Genomic DNA, 27,569 nt, shown 5'->3' with positions numbered 1-27,569 from the left:
CAAAACATATAACCATTGTAAGCATTACAGGATATCTATTTAACTTTTTATTCTTATTTATTTATTTATTTTATTACAATCTTTAGCTCCCTTGCGTGTTTACACAATGTGCTGTAAACTTGTATACTTTCAGTTTCAATAAGGCTGTTTAAAAAACAAACAAAAAAACTCTCTCAGTCGGGTACATCAGTTGCTATTCTGATATGTCTGATTGCATTTGAAGGCAGCATCACACCCTAAATTTTCCCAACATCCGGGAACCTTTTGGAGCTAAGCAGTGTGGAAAGTGGGTGAGGAGAGCGGCGGACAGGCGGACTGATGACAGCTGTCAGTGCGGACAAAAACACTACCAATTTCTGAAGAGAAGCCGAATGGCTTTGCCTTAAAACCTTCAGGGGAAAAGGGACAACACCTGTGCAGAGTCGCGGGTAATTTAAAGTCGCGAAGGTAACCATATATTTTTGGGGTTGGGAAATATAAGAGACGGGAGGATCAAATGCCAGGTCGCTTTCACTGTCTCTTAGCCACATTGCTAACTATCCAGCTAGCCTTGGCTGCCAGAGATTGTCTTCGATTTACTGCTGTGGAAAGGACTTGTCTGGGTCGTTTTTGTAAAGCGTTGGCTACAGCGGGAGCTGAATAAAAACCCTTTATAGGGTAACTTTTTAATAGTAATTACGAAAGGACAAAATGCTAGTTAGCGTACCAATGAGCTGGCTAGCGTAACCCCTCCGTTAACGTAAGATAATTAGCAAGCTAACGCTAACAGGGCAGTACACTGGGGAAACGTTAATGTTAAGTTAACTAAGGTAGTTAATTTCCTTTTCCCCAAACGGACATAATATAGGGACACAAATATTAGTTTTGCTATTGTGTGGAAACTGTTGGAGTAAATCGACGGGGTTTAGACCACCAAAAGTCTACCAGGAGGGCACATATCTTTGATCGAGGCGTTTTCTCCCCGGTGTGTACCAGTCAGCTGCTGTGCTCTTTTTGTCTGTGTGAAATTGTCTGGATGTCCATCACAACACATGTCACCATGTTGATGATGACTGCTACACCAGCTTGTAAAAGCCAGCCTTAACAGTGAACCATCAGGAGTTCAGATCAACTATATAAGTCATCATTATCATCCGCTTTTGTGGACCTCATCATGATGTTATGTTCAAATACGGATTTATAAAGTTACTGTGGTCCTGCATGTCATAGTTCAAGCTGGTTCATGTCAGCCACAACTGTTTATCCAAAGCCCTTGTCGGTGCCATACATGAGTGACAGTCTGTTTTTGGAGGAATGGAAGTTGGAGATAGGGAGTGTGGTTTGTTAGTGAGAAGAGTGCATGAAACCTTGCACAATGAAATGTAGTTGAAACTGGAGTCAGTCCAAAAACTTACACAAGTTAGATTAATCTAATTGCAATTATCTCTTGGCTGCGTTTACAGATGAATAAGTTGCTGTAGCATTTAATTCTTTGCTTCTGTTTTTTTTTTTCCTCTAGGTACTTGCCTACAGTTTCGTGTATTTTCTGGCCTTGCATATAATTGGTGGAGCTACAGTTGCAGAGGCAACATGGGGACACAAGGCTCTGGTAGAAAGCGTGCCCCTCTTAAAGATCGATTCTCAGCAGAGGATGAGGCCTTGAGTAGCATTGCCCGGGAGGTAAGTTCATCCATCACATACACGCCGCATTTCCATTTTGGAGCTTACTGGGATGAATCTTAGCTCTCCTCTCTCTACTTTGCTCATTTCATCCATTGCTTAATCAATGCTAATGTGGTTTTATCCATCTCATTGTTTTTGTTTATCCTCATCCGGTATAATGGGCTCTTCAAGCATAGGTAAAAGATGGATCTCTCAGTCTCGCATGTAGTTAATTTGGGTAACAGCACCATCACATTTTGAAATTAGAGGATCTTGAATTGAAACCATTATCGGCACAAATAGAACCGGCTGACATTGTGCCATGACTGAAAGAAGCATCTTTCAAACTAAATTAAATGTATATACTTTGATAGTCTGCCAGATGTTTTTCAATTGTTTGATTTTTCTTTTTCTTTTTCGAAAACTTTTTTTTTATCTACGTATATTTACATCTATTAATTGGACCTTTTTCTACTTTATGACATTGACACAGACAGACCTAAAGTGCATAGATGGGGAAAAAAATCTTAATTCACTTCATTTGTACTCAGTTTGTGTCAATTTGATGTTTTTCCAAAGCTATACTTGTATCTTTCAAACACCAGTGTCTGTTATCTGTGGATGAATACTGGGGACAAGATTTTAATGCTCCCATCAACAGATTGGTATTTCATGTGTCTTGTGTTAAGCTTTAGGCACGCTTCCAAAATTCTCCATTCAACAACCAGTCAGTCTGTTTAGTCGAGCAGAGACCTAAAGGTGTACTTAATCTATTATGCAACCAGTTTTGTTGATTTGAAGTGCGGTGGTCAAAGTTGTGTCAGCAAATGGGCTTTTGAAGCTTATGCTGATGTGTAGATATTCAGGTTCTGCTAGCTGATTTGTGTCTCAGCCCAAGTGAGTGGAGACAGCTGGTTTGGACCACAGAGAGATTGACTTGACTTGTAGTGTTTTCATTTGGGGGAGAAAACACAAGCAGAGGAGGGAAGCTGCCTGGCTTGTAATGACTTGCCCTGAGATTATTCCATTTTGTTCCACAGCAGGGCTGCCATTCCTTTGCCTGCAGAATGGTGTTGGCTAAAACATGAAATGCAAAGATCCTTTTTTGTAGTTTAAAGGTTTTTCATGTTTAGTAGGAATATATAAATAGCCAGATTGTCTCTAGTTTTGTCTGTTAAAGTTTCTGATCCAGTCAAATAATTTGTAGGCAGGCATTAAGCCCTGGACAAATCAGCTCTTCATAAACATTTGCCTTGGGCGGTTTTTAAGAATGGTTTGCTTGTGCCGTTTGAAAGCTGTGCAGTGCCTCATTCATGGGCACCAAGCACAAGGCTCCATTTGCTCTCTTTATAGTCATGCAGTCCGATCATAGAAACATGAGTCATCTGACCCTCCCAGTCAGGTCATAAATCTGAATCTCTTTGTGGAGCAAACCAGAGATTAGATCAACTGTACAGGGAGTTCAGGGGGTCAGTGTCTAACTTGTTGCACATCACCACTCTCCCAAACAAATCTTCATAACACAGCAGCTTCTGCCTCGTGTTGTCTGTGCATGTTTACGTTTTATAGCATGCATATGCTTGGCACAGATCACTGCTGAGAATGACTGTGAATTTGAGACAGCACTGTCACTACCCTAGTTCTGAGGCCTCTTACATTACGGCGCAGTCAGTCCTTTTGAATACCAGCTACTTGCTTTACAAATATGACGGTGGCCAAGTGTTAGAATTAGATCATCTCATACCTGTTGTCCCTCAGATTAGGATCTAAGGGAGCCAATGGTGCTTGAACAAGGCAATCATTGACTTTCCCCTGAATGTAGGGGGAGTGTGTTTCTTAGAAGCTATAGTTCATAGTCCATGTTTTCATTTGTGATATCGACAAGTCATTATTTCAATGGAAAATGTCACACTTTCTTTTTCCATGTCTGGTTAGGAGATTGTTTAGGCTGGAGAGAACAAAGCACACATTGAAGTGTCTGTCAATAACTGATGAACACATGGCGGCTGTTGGGTTGGCTGACAGTTTGAGCCAAGTTCATCCCCAGATTATGCATTCCTTTTAACATTTGCTGTTATTTGCTGTACCTTTTTTAAAATGAGTTTTCATGTTTTTGTCTTGTTAAAAGTACCTCCTAAAGCACCAAGCATCGATTAGTTTAGTGCAATTTTAATGTTGCAAGACAGACCGAAAGGTGATTCATTTGCATAACATAGACCAGTTTTGTGCACCTACAGCGACTGTACAAGCCTGTTGCAAAGCTGACTATTTATGTGTCTTAACAAATCTAGCACTTTTTAGGACCTATGTTACAGTTAGTTTTCACATACCTCGTATGCTGTTTTGGCTTCTTGATCCTTTTTGACAAATATTTTGATTATATTGTTGAATTGGCTCAGCAAAAAGCTGAATACTTGTTGTTTAAATGTAGCTGCCTGCAGCATACAATATATTGGGACTAATGCAAAATAAATTCTGCATTTATTCATTATTCAGGATGTGTACAGTATTCCATCTGCATATCAGCACCTTCCAAATTGTAGTTAGACCATAGACTACAATAATGAATCTGGAGAGTCCTTAATCCACCACTTATTAGTTTTTTTAAAAAATTCTATTGTAATATGTGTTTGCAGCCTTGAAGTTCCATTTCAATTTAGATATTGTAATATTGTATTTTTTACTTTCATTATTGAAAACCTAAAGATTTTTTATTGATTGTTTAGCTCATCACAATTTCCCAGAAGCTAGATGTCTTCACAAAACTTCAATCTATCAATATCTATTGATACTATCAATATCAAAATGTTTTGATGATCTACTATCATTTCAATGCTAGTTGATTTATTATTTTTATTTAATACTACCACATGCAATTTTGTGACAATGCATATAAACAATTTTGACCCTCACTGTGGAGTATTAGCTGGTTTTTGGTGCTCTCTGTGTTTAGACATTTCAGTGTCTGAGTGCTCCAGGTGATCTCGTGGTTGATGGCTGGAATCTTACTGCACAACGTGCTGGAGGTGTGTTTGATGGTGAACTTCTGCTGCTCAGGTTTCTCTGCCAGTCCCATGATGTGGCTGTCTGAGAGCTGAGGCCGGATGGGCCAGGCTATAGATAGGACAGAGACAGAGAGCTCAGCTGTGCTGCTGTGCAGAGCAGGTCATACTGTCAGACAGCTCAACAGGTGCAGAGCACAGGGCCAGCCGTCTCTCTTGCTTTCCCATTTGGTCTCTCTTCTGATGCACTCACAACTTTACTTCCTTGTAGTCCTTGTACAAAGCGTGTTTCATTCTAGGCCAAGACAGTTAGGCTCCAAAATCACACAGAGCAGTTATGATGTCCCACATGGCATGTAGGTTAGCAAAACAGTGTTGAAACATACATCTGTCTTCAATTTGGCTTTAATCTAGTTATGGAAAACAAATCATTTGTTGACATTTATTAAGATTATTCACACAGAAAAAGAACTACAAATGATTTAATATTCAATAACTTCACACATCAGTGATGATGAAATTTGAGTTTTGTGTTGTGTTTTCATGTAATGATCATTATTGTATCTCAGTCATCACAACAACTTTGCACAGACTATTATCATCTGTCATGGTTTTCATTCATTTCATATCTTGGGAAGTTAAGATAAGCTATCTTATCACCATAAAAGAATATGGCTGTTACACGCCTATTTAACTAAGACAATAGTCTGTCCAGCTGCCTACAGGTTACCTCTGTTAAACTACACCCAAGTCTGAGGTACAAGTGACTCTTCTCTCTTTTTTTATGTTTTTTAAAAGGTTTGAGGCATTAAATAGATTCAACATTTTCCTTTCACACAGCTCTAGATGTGCAGGTAAAAAGGACCTGAATTTGGGTGGTTGTTTAGCATTACTACAAAAACATTGTTTGTTCGCTCCAGGCTATTATTGAAACAGGAATAGCCAATACCCACAGGCCTTCTACTCTGGCACCGCAGATAAGAAATTGCTGGAATGCTGACAGTGTTTGTCTGCTGTGTGATACTGTACACATTGCACACAGTATTTATGGACTGTCTTTTATTTAGAGATAACAGGCTGGGCTACATCAGCAAGTGTGCCATTCTTTGTTAGCGGGATGTTTAGTTTCAGAGCATGTCCAATATGTAATTGGTAACATGAACGCAATGGAAGGATAGTCTACATAGTCACCTGTGTGTCTCCTCAGGGCTGTGTAGCTGTGTAGGGGCTTGCCTAAATTAGCTCCTTCTGCTGCTGAGGTACTTTGTAAGATTAGCTGCTGTTCATATTCTGACTCAGCTGGGGGCAAAATTGTGTGATGACTTCTTTCAGTTTTCCCCCACAGGAAAGTTTACTGAGCCTAGTGGACTTGTTTGTGCTCCATAAGGGTCAGCTAATTAGATATTGCTAAATCGCCTCCATGTTTACCGACTGAGTCGAACCACGCTATTATGACTCACTTTCTCTTGATACTGTACCCTCTCCCGTGAGGTCTTAAAATTAGCCTTCCTGAAACTGATGGTTAGCACATGTTGTTGGTGATGACGAGGCATCCCAAGCACTCACTGTGGACAGGACTACAAAACTGTGACTTACTGAGCAAACTGGTCAGCTAGGGCTCGCTGTACAGTGTAGGCTCTGATTAGATTTTATGCTATACAGTTTCTGTATTGCAGCCCAATGGATACTGTACTTTTGAGGCCTGATATCTACATGTGAGAGGGTTTTTTGGGGGGTGGGGGGTGGCATTTTATGTCTTTATTGGGAGAGAGACAGACAGGGAACGACATGCGACAAAGGCCCACTGCCGGAATCGAACTGCGGATGTCGCGGTTAAGTGGCATGCGTCTTCAGTGGTGGGCTTTCGGGGCGCACCCCACATGTAAGAGTTTAAAAAATATATCAGTCAATATTATTTTTTTACATATGCACATGGGGTAAGCTGTATTTTTTGATAGTGATCCCTCAAACTTTGAAGCATTGAAACATTGAAGAATTGTGACTGAGATGTACTGAGCTGAGTTTTAAAGTTGGAAAAAAAAAACTTAAACTGCTCTCTTGTAGATAAACAATATGATGGCATCACTATTTCCAAAGTACCTCAACCATGTCTTTGGCATTTCTCCACTGCAGTTTCTATGATAATATTGGCTGGTATATCAACCTGGCAGAATTAATTGTTTGTTTTGGTGTGTTCTGCATTACTCCTGGTGGGGTGTTACCACCATGTCTCTTAAACTGTGTGGGTTGTTTTTTGTTAGCCTTTAAATAATCAGTTGTTTTTAGAAAAGTATTGAAAAGGCTGCAAACAGTAATGATTACTGCAAACACATTATTCTGATGCTGCACGTTGCTGATCACTTTTATAATCTTTCATGTTTTTGAAATATCAAAAACATAAACCACAATGTTGTAATTTTTAGCCCTGCTAATGGCTAAAAATAGGTTAACAGTTTTTCAAGACTGTCTTAGAACAATCCTCAAATGCCTGTTTGTACATTGAAATAGTTTTTGGATACAGTCATCACCCTTCATGTTTGTACTGACCCTGACGAAACCACTTCTTGCTCTGATTTTAATGAAAATGAACAGGGACAAAATCCACAGGTCTTAATGAAAAAAGAAGTTTAGCTGAAACTACTGTGAGGCTTATTAGACAATTTAAGTGTGTATCTTCACAAGTCACAGTCTTTTTAGTACTAAATTCCCACTTTTTTACTATCCCTCAGTTGCGGCTCAGCAAGGACACACTGTCTGAGAAAACACAAAGAGGGAATGTGGTACTAATAATACTGTCACTTTGCAAGATACACATTTGATCAGACTAACTCAGACAGCTGAAGACTCTTATTAGCTTCAGCTGAACGTCTAGATGCGTTTTTACTGAGAATGGGGATTGTGGTTTTTGGCCCCATCACTTATGTACATTGGAAAGGCATCAGGAAGGGATCTCTTGACAGCCAGTACAGACAGGAGGAAGAATTACTGTGACCATAACCTGTTTCAGTGTACACATGGGCATGTGAGTTCACAATGTGAATCTGTCCTTTTAAGCTGCTGTGAAAGAATTAAATAAACCTATGTTCACATTTTCTAGTGTCTTATGTCTTACAGGAAAAGAAGGACTTGAGTATCCAAATATACTCATGTAAATTTTACTGTATGATGTTGGTTTTTGGTTGTTTTTTTTTTTTTAACCTAAAACATCTTTTTTGTTGGGTGTGTCTATAGAGAAAGGCACCTTTTTTACAAGTTTCCATTCATGGCTAACAAGTGTGTTCATGTTGTGTCTTACAGGCGGAGGCCAGGCTGGCAGCGAAGAGGGCAGCTCGGGCGGAGGCCAGGGATATTCGAATGAGGGAACTCGAACGGCAGCAGAAAGAGGTATATAACATTAAAATGAACCTCACTGGCAAAGATGGACTCTGACCATTATTCAACCCAACAAGTGAGCCTGTATAATTCCCAGTAACTGCTACTGCTCACAATACAGATCTCCTGTGGATTGAACATGGAAATTGGCCTTATGATGTTGGGTTTTTTTTACATGAACTCTGGTTGATTGCTGCAATAACTGCCTCTGTGTTTACAAGCAGTTCATCCATAGCCATTAGACTGATGCAAAGGACCTGTTTGGCTTTAAAACCCAGAAAGAAAATAAATCAGATGAATCTGACAGCTCATATATAAAAATACACCCAGGGAAAGAAAAATTAAAGTGCTGCATGTCCACAGATGTAACCAAAATTTCTATTCTTGAAGTAAATGTCACCCAGTTTTTTTTTTCACATTTCAGCAGTTTTAAGTGAAGTACGGTTGTATGTTTTTCCTGGCACTTCCTCCCTCTGTCCAGCTTTCTTACCACTCATCTAGCAGTAGCAGCAGAAAATGGGGTCAGATCCACCAGTGGATGGTAGGCAAGAGAGAGAGTGTTGCTGCACTCTCACTCCACTAACACAGCCTGTTGTGTGGGTATTGAGCCTCAGTCAACCCTGACCGTTTAGCTACACTTGACTCACTGTGCCTCACTGTGGAAATATGCCTCAGCAGTGTATTTGCTTTGGAGACACCATAATCTGTGACTGTGTGTATTTGTAGAGCTGTTTTGGCCTTTGACTTTATTTAGTGTGGGTGAGTCTGCATGCAAGAAGGTGGTTTGGACGTTGAGTGAAACTCCTCCAACCTTAAGCTACTTCAGATGTGATGGAGAGTTTTGAATGTTAATGAACCACTTTTGCATGGATTTAATCTGCAAGTGTGTTGGTCTATTGACATGTTAAAGAGAACCAGAGATTTTTTTTTAGTGTGTGTTGTTCCAGTTGCCTTTTTAAAAGGATAGATGAGACAAAAATGTGAAATTTGTCAGCTGTTCTTGTATATCATTAATCTTGCCATCGTACTCCGAAGGGATAACATAAATTGTAAATGTTTATGACGTGCATTTGGTTATAAACATGATGGCAGAAGTTGTTTTGCATGGTTTGGTCTTTGCATAGCAACTGTTGAGCATTGCCTTGACCTTTTTCATCCCTTTGATTGAGCGTCTTTACTTTCAGTCTGTAATTCTGACCAACTTTCCTTCCTGACTCCAGGCTGACACAGAAAAAGCCAGAGCCTCTAGTAGTAGTAGATCCAGCAGCCGTCATCACCGGGTCTGTATCTCCCCCCCCACACACTCCCTTTTTTTCTGCCTGTATTTCCTTTCTTCTTTCTCCTTTAATCCTGCCGTTAATCTCTCATCACCCATGTTCCTCTTTGTCTGCTTTTCTGCTGTGACTCCATGTTTCCACATCAACAGGGGCTGGATGATGATGTCATGTCAGTCCGCAGCTACAGGGTGCGTACATATTACACCCCTGCCAGTATTATTAAGACTGTGCACTCAAAGGGGCACATTGATGTGTGAAAGCCATTGTTCTTGTCAGGAAAGCACTTTTAAATTAACACATTTTGGTGAAATACTTTTATTGGGTGGTGTTCAACATAATTTAGTTGTCCTAGAGAAGATGTGTCCTAATGTTTGTCTTCCTCTGTTTTGTATTTGAAGTCAACCTCATCAGCTATACGTGACTTGGGCTCTAATAAGAGTCGACCCAGTTCCCGTAGAAAAGGCGCTTTGGTGCGTTGAGTGTGTTTGTGTGTTAGAGCAAACAGTATATTTGTTTGGGGCTTGGCAACAGGTTGAATACCTGGATTCTCTGCATATAAGCAAACTTTAGCTCTGAATAACTTCATTGTGCTTAGCAGAACTAACTCATATTTTAAGATGTGTTTAAAACTGTCTTAAGATAGTGTACTTTCTTGATCTCTCCACTTTCCTTCATCCGTCATATGGAAGATTTGTACATCACACATTAAGTTATACGTGGAAGGAGACATATCTGTATTTCCCTACTTTCCATGTTGTATTTAGCTTTGTTTCATTGTTGAATGTCTGTGATTCTGACTGACAGCAAAATTTGCTGTGAGGATGTTTCAGCTACTAAATTCCACTGTCATTGTGCTAGAAATGCATTTACCTTGACAATACACTGATGGATCAACATTTGACTAGCTAAAATCAGTGAAAATATAAAATAAAAGACATTGCCTTTAGCTGTTTTTCATCAGGATTATGACGGGCACACCACAAGGCATTATTTCTTTTTATTAAAGACTTTATAAGGACAATTTAGAGCACCAAAAGTGCTGATGCCCTCCATTTGCACCTGTCGATATAGAAATGCTAAACTTCATCATATTTCCTTTAGTTAATAACATCACACAACTATCTTAACGGGTGAGTGCAATTAACAAATGATTTGTTTGTCAGCTGAAGCTTTGGGCAAGGTGTAGAAGAATAAATAGTTGGCTTGATCAGTTGCTGTGTTGGTTGATTAAACCTATTGTACAACTAACATACTGCTGGTGAGACATGAAATGTATTAAGTCAGTGCAGAACAGCTAACCAGCTTCTCAGGTGTTTGACCTTTTTCTGATCACATTTCTCGTGACTCCTGTTGTCTCTTCAGTCCGACAGCCTCTCCACTATCTCCTCCCTCAAGACGTCCCGCTCCACTGTATGTACCTGTGTGTTGATGATCCATTTATCACTGCTTTACGCTTTTCTGCCAGTCACTTTGTTTCATTCAAGTTGTTTGACTTATTTTTTCTGGACTGAACAGAGTTCTGTGTACAATGACCTGCATGGCCATAAAAAGACTTCATCCAGGAAGGACCTGCTGGTCAGTGTACTCCTTTTAGTGTTGTTGTTGCTGTTGCAGCCTCAAGCATGGAGGCAGTGTAGACTAATATCACTAGCTTGCAGTGGTGATTTACTGTTGATCGACTTAACCCTCAATAAGTCACTATTTATTGCTTGTGAAGTATCATGAAGATATTGAATGTATCTGAAACAGATAGAAGTCTAACACTTGAGGATAAAATTTGTTATGTCGGTGTTTATTTGAGGTCATATTATGTTGCTACCCTTCCAGGCTGGACTGTACCATGATAAAAGGAATTACACCAGCCTAACGAAGACCAAACCACCGCCTCCACCCTCCACTTCCACCTATCAGCCACGGGTCGGTCCTCCTCTCAGTGCTGTCCAACTTTGAGCCTTTTACACAGGCTGATGGGGTTAAAGGCCTCTCAGTGAAACTAAAGCCAGTTGAAGCAGTGTATTCCTGTCTAGATGGTCTAGTTTATTGGATATTTATATGCCAACATAATAACTGCAATAACAGATATTGTTTGTGTGTCATAAAAAACATCAAAGCAAAGAGAAACATGCCAAGTATACCTGATGTGTTGCCCAGTTATCGTGCAGGAAGTCAAAGCTGTACTTTCAGAATGAGGTATCTCTCCACGTAAAAACAGTTGGTATGATCATTTGAATTCATGTAAATGACTTGCTGAGTGACAAAGGTGGTGCTTCACCAGCATTAAAACAGTCGACAGGGACATTCTCACCTCACCTCACCTCACTTCTCAACACTTTTGGCTGCAGGCCCTAAATGTGTTACAAGGTCAGCAAAACATACATCCTGTTTCCACGCACTTAGCTCTTTAGTCTCTCTCCACCTCACATTCCCGCTACAGCTTTCCTCTGTCCTCTAAACTGACATTTCCCTGCTCCCCTCCTCTCCGACAGGCCACCACTTCCTCGTCCTCCACCATTGGCATGGGGCTGCCTCGCAGCTACAGCATGGTCAGTTTCTGTCCACTGAGTGGCCAGCATCTCACTGCATGCCTTTAGTTACATTCAGGAGTAGACATTCCCCCTCTCTTGTGGCCACATACATCTGATAGGATGCCCAGGGTGGCTGGGACTGCTTATATTTAGCTCCTTGACAATCTGAGCACTTGGCAGAGGCCAGGGATTTGTGCTTCAGTTAGATAAGGCAGGAGTTTGCATGGAGCCATGGCTTATGTTGTAGAGCATTGAAACAAATGGCCTACTTCAAGTTGGAAATACTGTCATTCTGCTTACTGCATGACCCAGAGAAAATGCTTCTCCTCAACCTACTTAGCTACTGTAGGTTCATAGGTTTATGCTCCCTCTCGTGTTTTGCTGAGTCCTGAATTGTCTCCCACGTGTACCCTCAGGCCTCTATTTACGACGACACCAGCCTTTACGGCTCAGGCCACAGTTCAAGAGCTGTAAGTCTTCTGAATGCTTTTCAGTGAATGTTTCAGCATTGTCACCACCACAACACAGCCTACTGTTGTGCCTGTGACCTGAGGTCTGTCTTCATGCTGATCCCGTGTCCTGTCCTCCTCCCATCCACAGCCCTCTGAATATAGCTGGTACTCCTCTGGAGCCAGCTCCACTCGCAGCAGCCCTGCGGTGAGCACCCTAAAACCACTGCCACCATGCATGATGTCAGCTAACACCACACACAAGACACCCACTGCTAACAGGCTCCCCCTCACCCCCTCTAAGCAGCAGGCCTCCCTCCTTCTTGGGATTGTTGATCCCCCATACCAACTGGCTTGGCTAAAGTGTGTGAATTAAGAATTTCTTCTGCAGTGCTATGCAAGCTAAGAATTAGTTGCAAGGTTATTTGATATGACTTATTTCTAGTTGGTCCGTTTGACAAAATTATCCTAATTGCATGGTTGGCATTACTATAGGGTTACAGTCATTGGAGTGATCCAATGTGTGTGTAATGTAGAGAATGCTGCTGGATATCTATGGATTGCTGTTTGGAAAAAAAAAAAGTGTGTGTGTCAGAAAAAGCCTTGGGCATTCAGCCATCCTATATTACTGAGGTTCCTCATCATGTGTGTTTGTGTGTATGTCTGTGTGTGTGTGTGTGTGCGCGTATTCCTCTCAGTCCTCTTCAGATGATGACACTGTAAGCAGCATATCCCAGGAACGCTTCCGCAGAGGCCGCAGGGACAGTGCGGTGAGCTGTAGGGACTGGGCTGTACACAATCTACACTGTTTAATGCTGTTTCTTTTACATTAGTCATACTTGTTGATGATCTAGGAATCAAAGCTTTTTCAACTGTTGATTTCACTGTATTGTTCTGTATAAGAGCAATTAATACCGAATATGTCAATTTTAAATGTCTTCTAAAAGTGAATCCTCCTACAGTCTGTCATTGTTTTTATTCTTTCTTCTCTGATGTCTTCTACTTTTTTGGTGCTCTTCTTTTCTTTGTTTCTCTTCCTCTACTTCTGTTCTTCATCCCGTGTGTGTTGTAAGCAGTCGTCTGACTTCTCGGACATTAGTGAGTCGGCTGCTGATTATTTCAGCCGCTCCAACCGAAGAGGCAGTATTGTGTCTGATCTCGATGATTTGAGCATTCCAGATCTGGACGCTGTAAGTGACTAATTTAAGCTCACAACAGTGAGCTGGGAAATGCAGTGCAGCAATGAATGATGAATGATTTTATATCTGATGCATGATTAAAAGTAACATTTGGTTTTCAAAACTCATCTCACAGCCTGTGGTTTTTTGTTTATTGACCACCTTGTAAAGGAGTAGATTGGTACGAAGGTAGCTGAAGTGGATGTGACTGCAGTGCTGCAGTGTGTAGCAGCATGGACTTGGAAATGGTATATTTTAATAAATGGAGCAGTGTGATTGATTCAGATTGCTTGTTTGGTTGTCGATTCTGTAGGGTCTGTGAACATGCCGCACTTATCCCGACTCACATAACTCTTAGACTAACTCCTTGATTTACAGATGAGGAAACGACTCCGAGCATGACCACAAAGGACGCATGTTCCGCCAAATAGTCTGTATCTCATTTTATAATATTTCTTATTTTTCTTTCAGCTGGATGAAAAATGTGACAAGCAGTATACAGATTATAGTCGGGTGAGTGCACTGTTAATTTGCATTTTACTTTACTTGTTTTTCCATAAGTCCTCACCAAAAACCAAATGGGTTTCCATCGAGTTTCCATCAAGAAGTTGTGGTACCTCGGTTTTGAAACCCAGTAGCTACATATAGGGTCCCACAGAGGCTGATTTCCTCAAGAATGTAAAAACAAACCAGGGCTATGTGGAGACCACAGTACAGCTAGACAAATTTGTGTTTTGTGGTCTAGCAATACTATTTTTTGTGCAAACCCTCTGTTCACTGCAACTTTCACTCTCTATCACATAGTGAATAAGAACATGAGAACAAGCCATATAATGAATCTGTTGTTATAGAAGTCAGTAGGTTAAATAGTACACTGACTTATAAATTAGTACCTACACCGCAGTAGATTGTTCGAGTGTAACCACCACAACACATCAACAAAGAAGTCCAATATGGCTTTTATACACACAGCCTGTGGAGGTTGTGAGCCAGTTTATCAAGTTTACAAAGCTACAGCTCAGCATGTGATGGTGACAATGCCTCCCTCTGAGAGGATTTGAATAGGACAGGGTCACTTAAGAGCCATGCGGTGTCAGATGATGGTGTTAAATGACACATTGTGTGTGTGTCTGTGTGTACTATTTTTTGTGTTTTTTCTGACTGGAGTTCTGTGGCATGTTGTGTTTTCCAGCCGTCTTCCCGCTGTGCCACCCCAGGCCTCTCAGCAGCCACCCTAGCATCACTGGGTGGCACCTCGTCACGACGGGGCAGCGCAGACACCGGTAGCGTCTATGACCCCGACACCAGTCTGAGTGAACTTAGGGTAAGGCCTACGGTACAACCAGTGGCACCTTCTATATATTTGACTGAGTAAAATTAATTCATAAAAAATGTACTCAAGATATGAAGAAAGCTTTTATTTGTTTTCATCACATTATCATAGTTCTTAAATGTTTGTTTTTTTTGAGCATTTTATGTTTACATCTATTCCATCTGCATATGAACTTCCCACAGCATCGCCTCTATTTTACCCTCCCTGCTGTTCTCAGTGTCTGCTTTAACAGTTTTTCTTTATGTATGCACGGGGAGGACTGGATGTGACATGTGTCCTGTGAAGCTGTTCCTTATATCTGGGTGTGCTGGTCATGTGTATGCCAGCTGGACTGTCTTTTGAGATGGCAGCACGGGTGCTTTGTTATCTCTCCTTGATAATCCCCTCCCCCTCTGATGCCCCAGTTCACCCCAACCATTCCTTCCATCTGCTCTACAGGATATCTATGAACTAAAGGACCAGATTCAGGATGTAGAGGGGCGATACATGCAAGGGCTTAAAGAGCTGAAGGTAGAGGGGCTTGAGCTCACAGCATGCCTTCTCTTGTCCTCTGGGAGCAGTATGGCGTCACTAACCCTCCCTGCCTCCCCACTCATATCCTTCTGTACCCCTCCTGTACCTCCTAACACCACAGCCGTGTCTTTGCGTGCTCCCAGTCTGAATTGCGTAACGACCCTTCTTTTGCATGATCTTCCCGCACTTCCTGTTTTGATCCAACTCACTGGTCGTGGCCTGAAATGAAGACACTCCCATAATTCTGCTGGTTTCACAGTTATAAGAAGAAAAGTAACATGCTCCACCTGCTGACAGATAACAGTCATGGTTTGAATTTTGAGGCTCTTCTTCCCACCCAGGCTTTCATTGCCACAGTGTTGGATGGCCTTCTGGTTTGACTTCAGCAGCTTCCTGTTCTCTTTGAAAGAACACTTCACGTTTTCTTGAAAATCTTAGTTTACTAACAAACCTGACTCCTGGCTCGTTCTTGGTAGAGTGTGATACAGCTGACACACTTTGGCTAGATTTCTTTTCATTATCCTGTTTCCTGGTTCACTTGTAGTTCTCTTTTTCAGATCCCCTTTTTCACACTATTGTTGCCTTGTTTCACTCTTAAAAGTGATTCAATGCATTAGAAATGTTGTGTGATCAGTTTCATCTCTTGCACATTTATAGATTAGTTCCAAATTGCCTGTTTGAAATGGGCTTATGCTAAAAAAGTTCCATCAAAAAAATATGCCTCCTCCATCTAATCAATCTTACATTTAGAAATTATAATAGACTTTTTAGTGTGTTTGGTTGTGTTACGTGTTCTTCAAAAACTAATTCTTTTTATGCCAGATAGCCCACCTGATGCATGTAGGTGAGCTATGCTTTTAATCAGTTTACTCTGCTCATTAACATGCACCCACCCCTACCAGGAGTCACTTGCAGAGGTGGAGGAGAAGTATAAGAAAGCCATGGTATCAAACGCACAGCTGGACAACGACAAAGCCAACCTCATCTATCAAGTGGACACACTAAAGGATGTCATAGAGGAGATGGAGGAACAAATGTCAGAGATGAAAAGGGAGCTGGAAGACAAGTCAAAGGTGAAATATCAAGGATGTTTTCTGAAGCTTATTAACATGCATGATGATATAAAATGTGGCTGTAATGTTCTCTCCCTGGTTTCAGGAACTAGAAAGGCAAAAGCACACGTGTACAGTCCTACAGCATAAACAAGAAGAACTGAAAGAGGGAATCCGCCAGAGAGATGAGCTTATAGAGGTATGGCTGCCCCTGCATTAGGCGAACAAACTGTTTGTGCCAGTGTGACCACATCAGACTGCAATTCTGTCAACACTTTGAAAGGTGTTGGGGCCTCTGTGCAGGCTGCAGAGGAGACAGTTCTGCAGGAACCTGATAAGGATTGATTGGCACTGGCCTGCCTCTAGGTCCTCGTTCTCTGTCCCTTCTGACATTTAGCTCCGTCTCACTGTCCTATCTGACTCTGAACATTATTTTTCATTCCTTTCCCAGCATTATCCTCTCGAAAACAGTGTCTCTACACCTTGTTCCATGTCTTTCTTTCTCTTTCAGTGTTTTCATTTATGTGCATTTTTACTTCTTCTGTCTTCGTTCCATTCAATTGTTCCTCTTGTGTTCTTATCTTGTATTGTGTCACTGCTCAACACCGCTCCAGGAGAGCCAGCGAATGCAGACTAAGTTAGATGCCCTCACCAGAGAGGTGTTTGACCTGCAGGAAACGATAAACTGGAAGGACAAAAAGATTGGGGTAGGAGGTCCCACACGGGTGCTCTGACAGATCATGAGAGGCAAAGAGATGGTTGTGCTTTTCAGCCTTTAGACATAAGTGTCCATCCAGCTCTTTTGCCTTTCGTGCTGTCTCTGCATGATGGAGACCCTTAGGTCTTAGGCAATAGCATCCACCTAGACCCATTCACAGTTTGGATTTTTGCATGTCAAAATAACAGGGTTGTCAGTTTGATCCTGTAACAGATCAGCTAACAGTGAAAGTGTGCTGGCACAGTGTTAAAGCTTGCAGTGGACAGACTGTGAAATAAAAATACCAGGATGTAAACATAAAGAGAAATGTATATTATTGTAAGTGAGCCATATATTCTAGCATGACATGCATGTTTCACCTGTGGATCAGTTTGTTTGTTAGGTCATGAAGTCAGATCCTTAATAATGAAAGCATCATACTTTTAGTTATATGTAGTTTTTAACAAAGTGAAAAATCAGACAGAATGACCTCCCTCCTTACAGACTCTCATTAGTCCCTGTGCTCCACCTCTCCTCTTAACTCTTCCCAGTAACATCTCGTGTGAGCATGCAGCCTTGTCCTCGTCTGTGTATTGTTTGTTTCTACATCTACATGTTGGTTTGATGTGCACAGTGCATGTTTGTGCATGGAAGATGTGCTGTGGCATGTGGCATGGCATGTCTGTCCAGAGTCTATCCAACTTCTCCTCTATCACTTCTCCTTTCTTGTCTTCTCTCGTGTGTGTGGCCAGGCCCTAGAGAGGCAGAAAGAGTACTTTGATTGCATTAGGAATGAGAGAGATGAGCTCAGAGATGAGCTCGCTGACATCAAGGGGAAGGCCAAAGCAGGAGAGGTAGGTCTTCCGAAGTCCCACAAGAAAAAAAACAGCTTAAAGGAATGAGTCGCTGGCCAAAAATTGAGTTGTGGCCAAAAACTACTTTTTTTGCCCTTTGGTTGGAGGCCAGTTAATGCTATCAAACCTGCTACTATATTGTACTTTTTAATACTGCCTTTTTGTTTTTCTTTCCATTTTCCTTATTTTCTTGCCAATGTTTTCACTACTTGCTGGTTGTGCAAAACTCATACGGGTACCATCATGTTAATTTGTACTTACAATACACCATATCAAATTACTGGTGGATTTATTGCTTATAGAGTGGCTTTATGTAAAAGCCGCTGCATGCAGTCACCATGGTAACTTACCACAGTGGCACAAAACAGTAAGCATCTGCCACCGTGTAGTCACGTGGTACAAAAACTGCTAAAATGGTAAAGAGCTGTTGTACAAAGAGCTGCACAAACAAGACTCAGGAAGAAACCTGATGATATAAGATAATATGAAAGTATTTTTATAACCTGTTAACCTGTTCAAAGACAATGAGAATATCCTTTTGAAGTTCTTGTTATTGTGATAAGAAAAAACCTGTTTTAGAATAGACCAGGTGTCTATTTGTGCCTTCAGGCTTTGATTTGCAACATGAGCTACATATATACATGTTTGTCAGGGACTCTAATTTCTGGCAACATTTCAACATCTACTAACTGTTCAGCATTGTTGTACAGATCATTGTCATTTACAATGGCCTTCACTTTTTCAAGATATTTGTTTAATTTTCAGTATCACAGCTGTGTCTATCAATAGCAGCCAACTGTTGGTTTGTTTGGCCCTGTAATGGCAATGGAGGGGGTAGTAACATGAAAAACAAACACTGGTGTCCTACATACCCTTTATACTGTGAACTTTCTGCCAACAGCATGCCTGCTCCAAGTCCTCAGTAATCTATGTTCTCTCCTGACAGAAACATGGGCTTGTCATCATCCCAGACGGAACACCAAACGGAGATGTCAACCATGAGCCTCTGTCCTCAGGGATCACTGTGGTCTCCCAGGAGGCCGCCCAAGTGCTGGAGTCTGCAGGAGAGGGCCCGCTGGGTGAGTCAGAGAAATGAGCTCTATCCAGAGAGAACTGAGATGCTGCAGATTGTTTCCTCAGTCCAACTTTTTGTCATGGAAGACTCTAAATGAACAGCTTTACTTTACTTCAAGCTCCATTTACATGTATCTAATGTCATCTGCGTGTTGCAGTAAATTGCACTGGTTAAATGTGTTTTCCTGCTGTTGTGTAGATGTCAGGCTACGGAAGTTGGCAGAGGAGAAGGATGAGCTGTTGGCTCAGATCAGAAAGCTGAAGAATCAGATGGAGGAGGAGAGACAGAAACACTCAAAGATGGACAGTGCGTACACAGACGGGGAGAGGATTGAGAACGGTACAGACCTACACCTTATTGAGATGCAGAGTAAGTTGATCTTACAAGTTTGTATCTACACACACATGAAATGATCTTTTTAATATTTTTATCTGTTTTCACAAACTCGCTGATATCTGTTTTTTCTCTTTAGGAGATTCCAACAGACAGATTAGTGAATACAAGTTCAAGCTTTCTAAGGCGGAACAGGAAATAGGTACAATGGAACAAAATGTAAGTTGAAGAGAAAAAACGAAATATTTCACATTAAATTACAGAAACATGATACACAGAGATCAGTTTGAGAGCACTAAGTCACCAGTTTGTTCTCCTGTGTTTGTGTTTATTTTCAGATTAGCAGACTTGAAGGGCAAGTTTCCAGGTACAAAGCGTCAGCAGACAACTCAGAGAAAATAGAAGATGAACTAAAAGCAGAAAAACGGAAACTTCAAAGAGAGGTAAAGATACAAACATAAGTTGTATTTACAGTGAGAATCACGAGCAGGCTGGATGTTAACATCTTCCCTCTTTTTTTCCCCCACACAGCTGCGCACAGCTCTAGACAAGATCGAGGAAATGGAGATGACCAACAACCACCTAGTAAAGCGCCTTGAAAAGATGAAGGCCAACAGGAACGCCCTTCTGTCACAGCAGTGAGGCAAGGCAGCATCACCACAGAAGCCCTTAAACTCGCACCTCAGACCTCTGACTGCCATATTGTGTCTGGAGCACATTTCCTTTTTTTCAGCTGTAACACTTTAAGATTTGTAGCTTACCAAAAACACTTACAAAACTTGTAGCACAGGCAAAAAAAACGGAACTGTCTTTTTTTTTTTTTTTAAGGCAGACGTTGGTTTTGTCTGGCAAACCGCCGGTATTTTTGGAGAAATGACTCAGAAACTTAACTAATAAAACTGTAAAGTTGCTGGGAGATACATCTGAGGAAATTTCTCTAGTCACTACTTAATTTTTCAGAGCTTTGTACTACATCATGTTATCCACAAGATTTTCTCTCTGGCTGGGTGCTTGGCTGTATTTAGTTTTGTTGTTGTTTTTTTGTTTTTTTTTGATAAGTTGCATGAATGAGTATAATGCTTTTAAACCCACACGGCTGCTCCGGCCCCGCACTTTCCCAGCTTCCCTCACACAGTGAAGTGCCTTTTCACACAAGGAGACTGGGGATCTGCACTGCTCAACGAAACAATAATCGTTTTAACAGGTACAGAATGATGTATTTAAAAAGGTGCAGTCATTGTTTGAAAATATATAGAACCAACTGTGTCTGCTGCGGTTTCATTGAAATGTTTCAAATATTTAAGATTTCTTGAAAATAAATGTGTAATTTACAGAACTGTTTATACAATGTGTATCTTTCCGTGATGCCGTTTTGCAGTTGTTTACATGCTGTGTTTTAATCAGTATAGTAAAAATATGAGGTATGACTATTGTTGTTGATAGTTTTCCAAAGTTAATACCCAGTAATATTTCAGAATATTTACTCTGTTGTTTTTTGGCAGTTTTCAATCCCTGTCGGAAAAGTGAAGGCCATGTTTTGCCTCTTCAAATCTGGAGTTTGCCTCTTTATCCTTAAGTTTATTTCCAGATAAGTTATTCTGTGACTGGAATAAAGATAGAGGCATAGTTAGGGATTTCTATGCCAGAGTATAGATCATGGAAATACAGTTTTGCAGGTTTCCTTTACTCGTGGAAAATCTGGAATAGCCGTAGAATTTAATTTTCCAGGCTTATACAGGCGTTACAAACTTGTAATTGTCCCAGAGGTATTTGGAAACACTAGTGCAGGTGTTAATTTTCCTTCACGCTGAGCTCTGATCCCTCCGCTCTGCACACGCGTCTCAGACTGACAGGGGAAATGTAGATGTAATAAAAGTTAAGCCGAGTGTGCTGCCACATTTTAGGCATCGTTATGGGACTCATGACCCAATTCGATTTTTCCTGGCTGCATGTCCTGAGTCTTACTTTTAGAAAACCATGTGAAGGCTTGGCACATATAGATAGGCCATTCAGAGCAGACGTTTCCTGTGACAGAAACTCCTCATGGAATATGATTTGCAAAAACGTTTCATACAAAGATTTTATTTACAACACAATATAAATCAAGTATAAAAGAGCAGCATGTATGGTTTTTTTCAGTCAAGTTTGACATTTAGATTCAGCATCTCTCAAACACTTTATAGAGGTCAGGTAAGTTAGCTATCTGCAGCACGGTGCCGTCCTCGCTCAAGTGCTTTGGAGGACTGAAGAGAGTTCGGAAAGCCTTGAAGATGACATGCTCAACTTTCCAACGCCATGAGTTCAGCTCAGCATCCTGAAAGACGAGCATATAACACATCACTCATCAATTCAGCTCTTTCTCATTAATGTGTTATGTTATTGTAAAGCAAAGGAAGTTAAAATTCTGATACAACTACAGTTTTTACTTTACGGAATGAGAATTTAGTGTTAGAAGTCGTTATTGAACATGTGAGATCCTCCACACCTGCTCCTCCCCCGGCTCTGCCTCCAGGATGTACTGTTTCCTGATGGAGTAGAACATGCTGCACTCCTTACAGAAGTCTCTGAAGCACTCCTTCTCACTGTCCCAGTTCACCTGCACAATACCAACAAGCAAAAGCCTTCAGATACAGCTTGTGTTTCCAGAAACGTCTTGGAAGGAGGAGGAGAAACTAACAAGAACTTCACCTCAGTGGCCAGACGCAGGATGAACATTGGAAGACCCTCCATGATGGGAGTGTACTTATCAAGCAGTAACGGCAGTCCTATCAGATTTCCTTCCTGTAATGCATAAATATTTGTTAACATGATGAAGAAATACACTGGCAGCAAAATTCAACTCAAACCTTCAGTTCTTAGAGTACAAGACAGTATTTTGGACCAGTGGATGTACACTGACCTGGTCTATCTCCATGGAAAAGTAGTCCTCCAGCATCTCAGCTTTCTTCTTCAGGAAGTCCACTATGTACTGAGCCAAGCCTTCTTTAGGTCCATCCTCCTCTGTCCAGCCGCTCTCCTCAGAGTCCAGAGCCAACATGGCCAGCTCATAAATTGGAGCAGGTGTCTAAATTCACATAATTATCCATTTAAAAAAATCATAACCTGTACAACATATTTAGATTATTTACAATCTACATTCAACATTACTTACAGATAGTCTTAGTACACCAAAGTTCCCAAAGTCATAGATCAGTATTTGGTAGAAAAGTTCCTGGCTGCAACAGAAAAAAAAAAAAGAAGTGAAATGAGTCAAAAAGCAACAGACTGTAACAACTGAATTAAGCTATGTGTGTTTGCTTTGGCTCTGACCTGAGTTTGCTGTTGTTGAGCAGGTACAGTTTGGTGTGATGCTGGATCAGAGTCCACTGGGGATTGACGCAGCCCACAAATGAATGATTCTGCAGCATTTCTTGAAGTCCTGTACACACACAGGAGGAAGACTGAGTAGATCAAATAAGATCTATGATTATTCTAATGTTCAGCTTTTAAAATGATATAATCTGAAGTGGAAGAGTTTGTTATTTGATCATACCTTTGTGTGTGTTATCTGTGATCTCAGTTCTCAGGTCTTTGATGCTGTTCAGCTTGATAACTCGTCTCTTGAACGTGTCTGTAGCTGTCTGGTCCTCCTCTTCTTTTTCCTGCTGCTGCTGCTCCTCTTTCCTGGGACGCTTCCTGGTTCATAATAGAACACACAAACACACCGCTGTCACATCTCCAACACACGGTGCACTCTGCATGTTCACTACTTCATAATATTTCATGCAACCAACCATACAGTCCAATCAGACAAACTCCTCAGCTTACAGTGTGAAAAACATTTTACCACACATGTAATGAGTGGCAAATATTTTTGTCTTAATTAAAGCAACATGACAAAATGTGTGTAATACAAAAATGGCCACTTGGGGGTGGAAGAAATCCACAGTTTGACAAACTTACCTTCAACATGTTATCTTATGTAGTTATAGTTATGTATAAATCCAGATAACATAAAGCAACATTGGCAATTATTTGGAGTCCTGTGTCTAGCCACCTGGTAAATAAAATATATATATATGAGTCCAATATTCACTCACTTTTTCTGATTTTGGTATTTACCAGCTCCTTATATCTGGGTCTTTAACTGCTCGTCTTCACCAGCTGCTCATTAACATTGTCTCTCTGCTGTTTGATGCTGTGCAGGTAGCCTACAGTGGGTTTATCAGAGCTTTTGTTGAGGAAAATAACTGCCAGCTGCTGAAAACGGGGTTAATGAGAGCTGGTGAGGCCTAACTGTACTGTAAATGTGCAGCTGTAAAACCAAAACACTGAGTTAAAAGCTGCCAAGAGTTGTGTTCTTCACTGTGAGCAGCGCTTTTCAAAATACATGCAGTTATATGATACACTTAGTATAAAAAATGTCGATTAGTAGGACTTTGAATTAATCTCTAAAAAACACAAACTGTCATACTGAACTACTGTCACATGCTAATTTGTTATAGGTCAATAACATTTTGTTACTGATTGAGCCAGTTGAAGATTACTTCATTTATGAGGGATGTTTACTTTTACTCTCTCTTCTTCACACTCTTACGGAACTCTTTTGCCGCCGGTCAATGTTCAGATCTGCTCACACCCCAGGATCAATTATACAATCAAGACTTGGTCTGACTTGCAGAAGTAGGTTATAATTACTGATTATGTTACTAATTGATGTGAGGAAATGCTGCGTAATTCTCTGTTAATACCAGCCCACACAAACTAGCACTGACATGATTCATGACTCACATGACACACTAAAGGTTGTGCAGTGTTTTACCTGCTTTACACACCAACACACACTGCCAGAGGGGACTCACCTTTGAACGTCATGAGTACTGACGCTGCTTTCTTTGTCGTCTTTTGGCACCTCTGCCTCTTGCTCATCCAGGGCCTGCAGCAGGTCTGCGTCATCCGTCTCGTCCATCTCTACATCATGTGGCTCTACGGTTTTGGTCGTAACCTCCCTGCTTCCGGGACCAGCTGGTTCGGGGTCAGGAGGTGGCTTCTCTTTTGGTTGGAGGAAGGCATCCAGCTTCTGAGCGCGACAATCAGTCCTCACCATCTGATGTGCGTAGACTCGCTCGCCGGATTCTGCTGTGGCGCCGGAGGACTTCACCTCACTGCCACCTGAGACTGACAGGCCCGGCAGCAACGTCTGCACGAACACACAAACTGTATCTGTCATTATAGACTGACTGGTGCATTGTTCAGACACTTGATGCCATAATAAAATATGGAGACCTTATCAATTATTGCTGTAGTAATGCAAGCACAGAGATAGTACAGAGATAGTGATCCAGTCATATCATACCTGAGTGAAATATGTGCGTGAGGAGTTGGAGCCCAGCAGTTTGCTCTCAATGTGCTTCTGAATGCTCTCAATGACACTGTCTTCATGCAGGAAATGCACCTCATGTTTTGTGGGATGGACGTTCACATCTACATTCTGTGGGGCAATCTCTAAGCTGTGGCAATTAGAAAGAATCAGTGAATACAGAAAGGCATTTAACCATGTAAAATACAGACAAATGCACATTTAGTTACCTGAGATAAAGAAAAGGATGTGTGTTCTTAGGCAGGTATGCAGCGTAAACTGTCTCGATTGCTTTCTTCAAAGCACTCGACTCCACCAGGCGATCTGAGAGATCACACATCACATTCTCCATTTAACAAAGTGCTAACAAGACTAAATCATCTTAACCAGTGAGCTACGTTTCTACGGCACGTACGGTTGATGAAGAGGATCAGCAGGCATTTCTTGACTGAGTAGTTTGCGTTTGAGATGTAGCCTTTCATCTTATAAGCGAGCTTCAGATCCTCGCAGCCAACTTCGATCAGCTCCCTGGGAACATACCACAAAGCCAGTCATGCAGTCTGCCTTAAGCATGATAAAAGGTCACATACTGTAACTGAAAAGCATCAAAGCTATTTTTTTCTTTGTTGATTAATACCTGCTGACTGCATTGCCAAAAACTCCTCGAATATTATCTACTACAGATGCGTTGGGAAGAGTCCTCACGTCTGCCACAGTCTCTCCTTGCTGGAAAAGGAAAAGGAGAGACGTTAACACAGACCATAAAGAATGATGTGCTTGAAGCAATTTGAAAAGTTTCCTGCAATAACTTTGTTCTTAAGTCAAGTATTTATTTTTTAAAAAGAGAGAAAAAAACAGACCTTCTTGACAGAAAAGCTTTTCCCTGAATTGTGTATGGCGTACCTGCAAAATAACATGCTTGACATGAATCCAGATAAGAAGTTATCCAAATAAAATGATGTTCATCAAAAAAGCAGCTTTCATGAGACACAAGGAGAAAAGCTCAGACCTGCTGACAACCTCTACAATCCTGGAGTACTCATCACTGGGGCTTTTTAAAGCTTTCCTCCTGGTGGACACATTATAGAAGAGGTCCTCCACCTGCAAACAAGACAGGAAAACTTGTAATGTTCTTAACATCCGTTAACTTCATTCTGTAAGAGGTAGGTGGTGCACAAACTCACGAGGATTTGTGTTCCCTGGTTTCCAGCACAGGGTTTAGGAGGGCCTTTTAGTTTGCCATCGCTGTAGTTGGCTCTGCACAGTAACAGGATGAGAGAATTGTTTCGTCATTAAAACTTCCGCCATCCTGGTAACTTATAAACATGTTTGATCTCCTAGGGAAGCAGTAAAGCAGATAAGAAAGCCACGATTTAAAACGTAACCATACCTGTAGGCACACTTGGCATCAGCTGTCTTTGTCGTTATGGTCACATGAGCAACATGGCTTATACTAGCAAGGGCCTGCAAACAAGTACACAGACAACAGATGTTTCAACATTTTGTACAGTATTGGTCTACTGAAGGCGAGATCACAGCTCCTCTCACCTCTCCTCTGAATCCATAGGTTGAAATAGCCGAGAGGTCCTCAAAAGTCTGGAGTTTGCTCGTGGTAAAGCGTTCACAAACAATTTCCATATCTTCTTTCTACATCAGAAAAAAAGATGGATATCTCTGTCAGTCAGAGAAACCAACAGACTTTTACAAAAGCGTGGGAAGTCACACAGTTTGTCAGAGTCACATCTTCTGGTAGCACATACATTCAGGGGAAAATCAAAAAACCCTAAACCAGTGGACGTCTCTTATGTGTCAAAAAGGAGTCAGCTTTCCCCATAAACCATCATCTTAACACTATGGCTCTTTGAGTCGGGCTCTTCAGGGGAGCTGTAGTAGTGTGTGACATCACATGTGACAGCTGTGGTGAATATTACATGAGTGTAAAGGCAGGCCCCTTGGACATGAAACTGAATGAATACCAAAACAAAACTGGTGGCAGCATCAACTATGAAGGGGTCAAACTCTGAGGTCATGTGATTACATCTGGGCCAGATTCACTGACAGCTGAAGATGAGAAACTGTTGAAAGCTTCACTAAAATCTGGCAAGTGAACCTTTTAATTAAGATTTTGCCACAAATCCCTCAGTTTCACCTTCCACAAGCAAATAGATAAAGCAACAACTGTCTGTATTCTCTAGTATGATATTTGGATTAAATAGACATCACTAAAGCCAACTGTGGCATCCAGTCTGTAACTAAACGATGTAAACACAGACAGGTTGTGAAGAAATAAAGTGCAGCACCCTGATGCCGGTGCCGTTGTCCTGAATCTGGAGGAGCTTCAGCCCGCCGTCTTTCACCGTCACCTGGATGCTGGTGGACTTGGCATCCAGACTGTAACATTTCCAAACACAAATTGAAGTTATTATACAGCCCTGTTGCTTTTTAGGTGGAGTTATTCAGTCAGTCCGCAGTGTCGCAGCTAATATAACCAGTGTTAATAAGCTGCTTTGCCACAAACGGGATGTAAACAACAGAAGCTACTGCACGACATTGTCAACTGTATTAGTCCCACTGCTGATTATTTGAGACTGTCGTTTAATATCTAACTTTAACTCACGTTTTAAAATTGACTGCATTATGTAACTTGGGATAGTTAGTTACCAGTTTTCAATCATTTCCTTGACGGCATTGGCAGGACGCTGGATAACTTCTCCTGCAGCAATCCGGTTGACAACAGTCTCGTCGAGCCTCCGGATAACTCCTGCCATGTTTCACAATGTTGCCCGTTCAGCTTCAGGGTAGTTAAACTGCACAAAATAACTACAGATGAACAAAAACCTCAAAAAGGTGTATATTCAACCCAAAATGTAGCATCACAACCAGTGCTAAGAAACCGGGGCAAGCACGGGATCAAAGATAGAGAAAGGTAA

The 27,569-nt window shown here is 41.3% G+C and overlaps 2 protein-coding genes across 10 annotated transcripts; one reads left to right on the top strand and one right to left on the bottom strand.

The window, feature by feature from the left end:
• The first annotated feature begins 268 nt into the window (after nucleotides 1-268).
• Nucleotides 269-20,085, top strand: lrrfip2 (leucine rich repeat (in FLII) interacting protein 2). Of its 9 annotated transcripts, XM_044372084.1 has the most exons (27): nucleotides 269-447; nucleotides 1,499-1,659; nucleotides 7,941-8,027; nucleotides 8,497-8,556; nucleotides 9,236-9,295; nucleotides 9,442-9,480; nucleotides 9,691-9,762; nucleotides 10,655-10,702; nucleotides 10,808-10,867; nucleotides 11,120-11,209; nucleotides 11,779-11,835; nucleotides 12,234-12,287; nucleotides 12,418-12,474; nucleotides 12,965-13,036; nucleotides 13,343-13,456; nucleotides 13,916-13,957; nucleotides 14,637-14,768; nucleotides 15,216-15,287; nucleotides 16,193-16,363; nucleotides 16,449-16,541; nucleotides 16,957-17,049; nucleotides 17,792-17,893; nucleotides 18,840-18,972; nucleotides 19,167-19,337; nucleotides 19,441-19,520; nucleotides 19,640-19,744; nucleotides 19,833-20,085. In XM_044372084.1, the coding sequence occupies exons 2-27, from the start codon at nucleotides 1,570-1,572 to the stop codon at nucleotides 19,941-19,943; spliced, it is 2,265 nt and encodes a 754-aa protein (XP_044228019.1). In that variant the 5' UTR covers nucleotides 269-447; nucleotides 1,499-1,569; the 3' UTR covers nucleotides 19,944-20,085. The 9 variants fall into 9 exon arrangements, with proteins under 9 accessions (XP_044228019.1, XP_044228020.1, XP_044228022.1 ...); XM_044372085.1 differs by lacking the exon at nucleotides 15,216-15,287; XM_044372087.1 differs by lacking the exons at nucleotides 16,957-17,049; nucleotides 17,792-17,893.
• Nucleotides 20,041-27,540, bottom strand: mlh1 (mutL homolog 1, colon cancer, nonpolyposis type 2 (E. coli)). Its single transcript, XM_044372093.1, has 19 exons — nucleotides 27,301-27,540; nucleotides 26,940-27,030; nucleotides 26,188-26,286; nucleotides 26,030-26,103; nucleotides 25,824-25,896; nucleotides 25,649-25,740; nucleotides 25,500-25,542; nucleotides 25,277-25,365; nucleotides 25,055-25,167; nucleotides 24,870-24,963; nucleotides 24,637-24,790; nucleotides 24,143-24,480; nucleotides 22,834-22,976; nucleotides 22,611-22,719; nucleotides 22,453-22,516; nucleotides 22,201-22,365; nucleotides 21,990-22,082; nucleotides 21,787-21,897; nucleotides 20,041-21,615 (listed from the first exon to the last, which is right to left on the bottom strand). The coding sequence occupies exons 1-19, from the start codon at nucleotides 27,405-27,407 to the stop codon at nucleotides 21,460-21,462; spliced, it is 2,208 nt and encodes a 735-aa protein (XP_044228028.1). The 5' UTR covers nucleotides 27,408-27,540; the 3' UTR covers nucleotides 20,041-21,459.
• Nucleotides 27,541-27,569: the final 29 nt, after the last annotated feature.

Source organism: Thunnus albacares, chromosome 14, assembly GCF_914725855.1.
Source record: "Thunnus albacares chromosome 14, fThuAlb1.1, whole genome shotgun sequence".
In the NCBI taxonomy this organism is placed as follows: domain Eukaryota; kingdom Metazoa; phylum Chordata; class Actinopteri; order Scombriformes; family Scombridae; genus Thunnus; species Thunnus albacares.
This window is presented reverse-complemented; position numbering and strand designations above follow the sequence as displayed.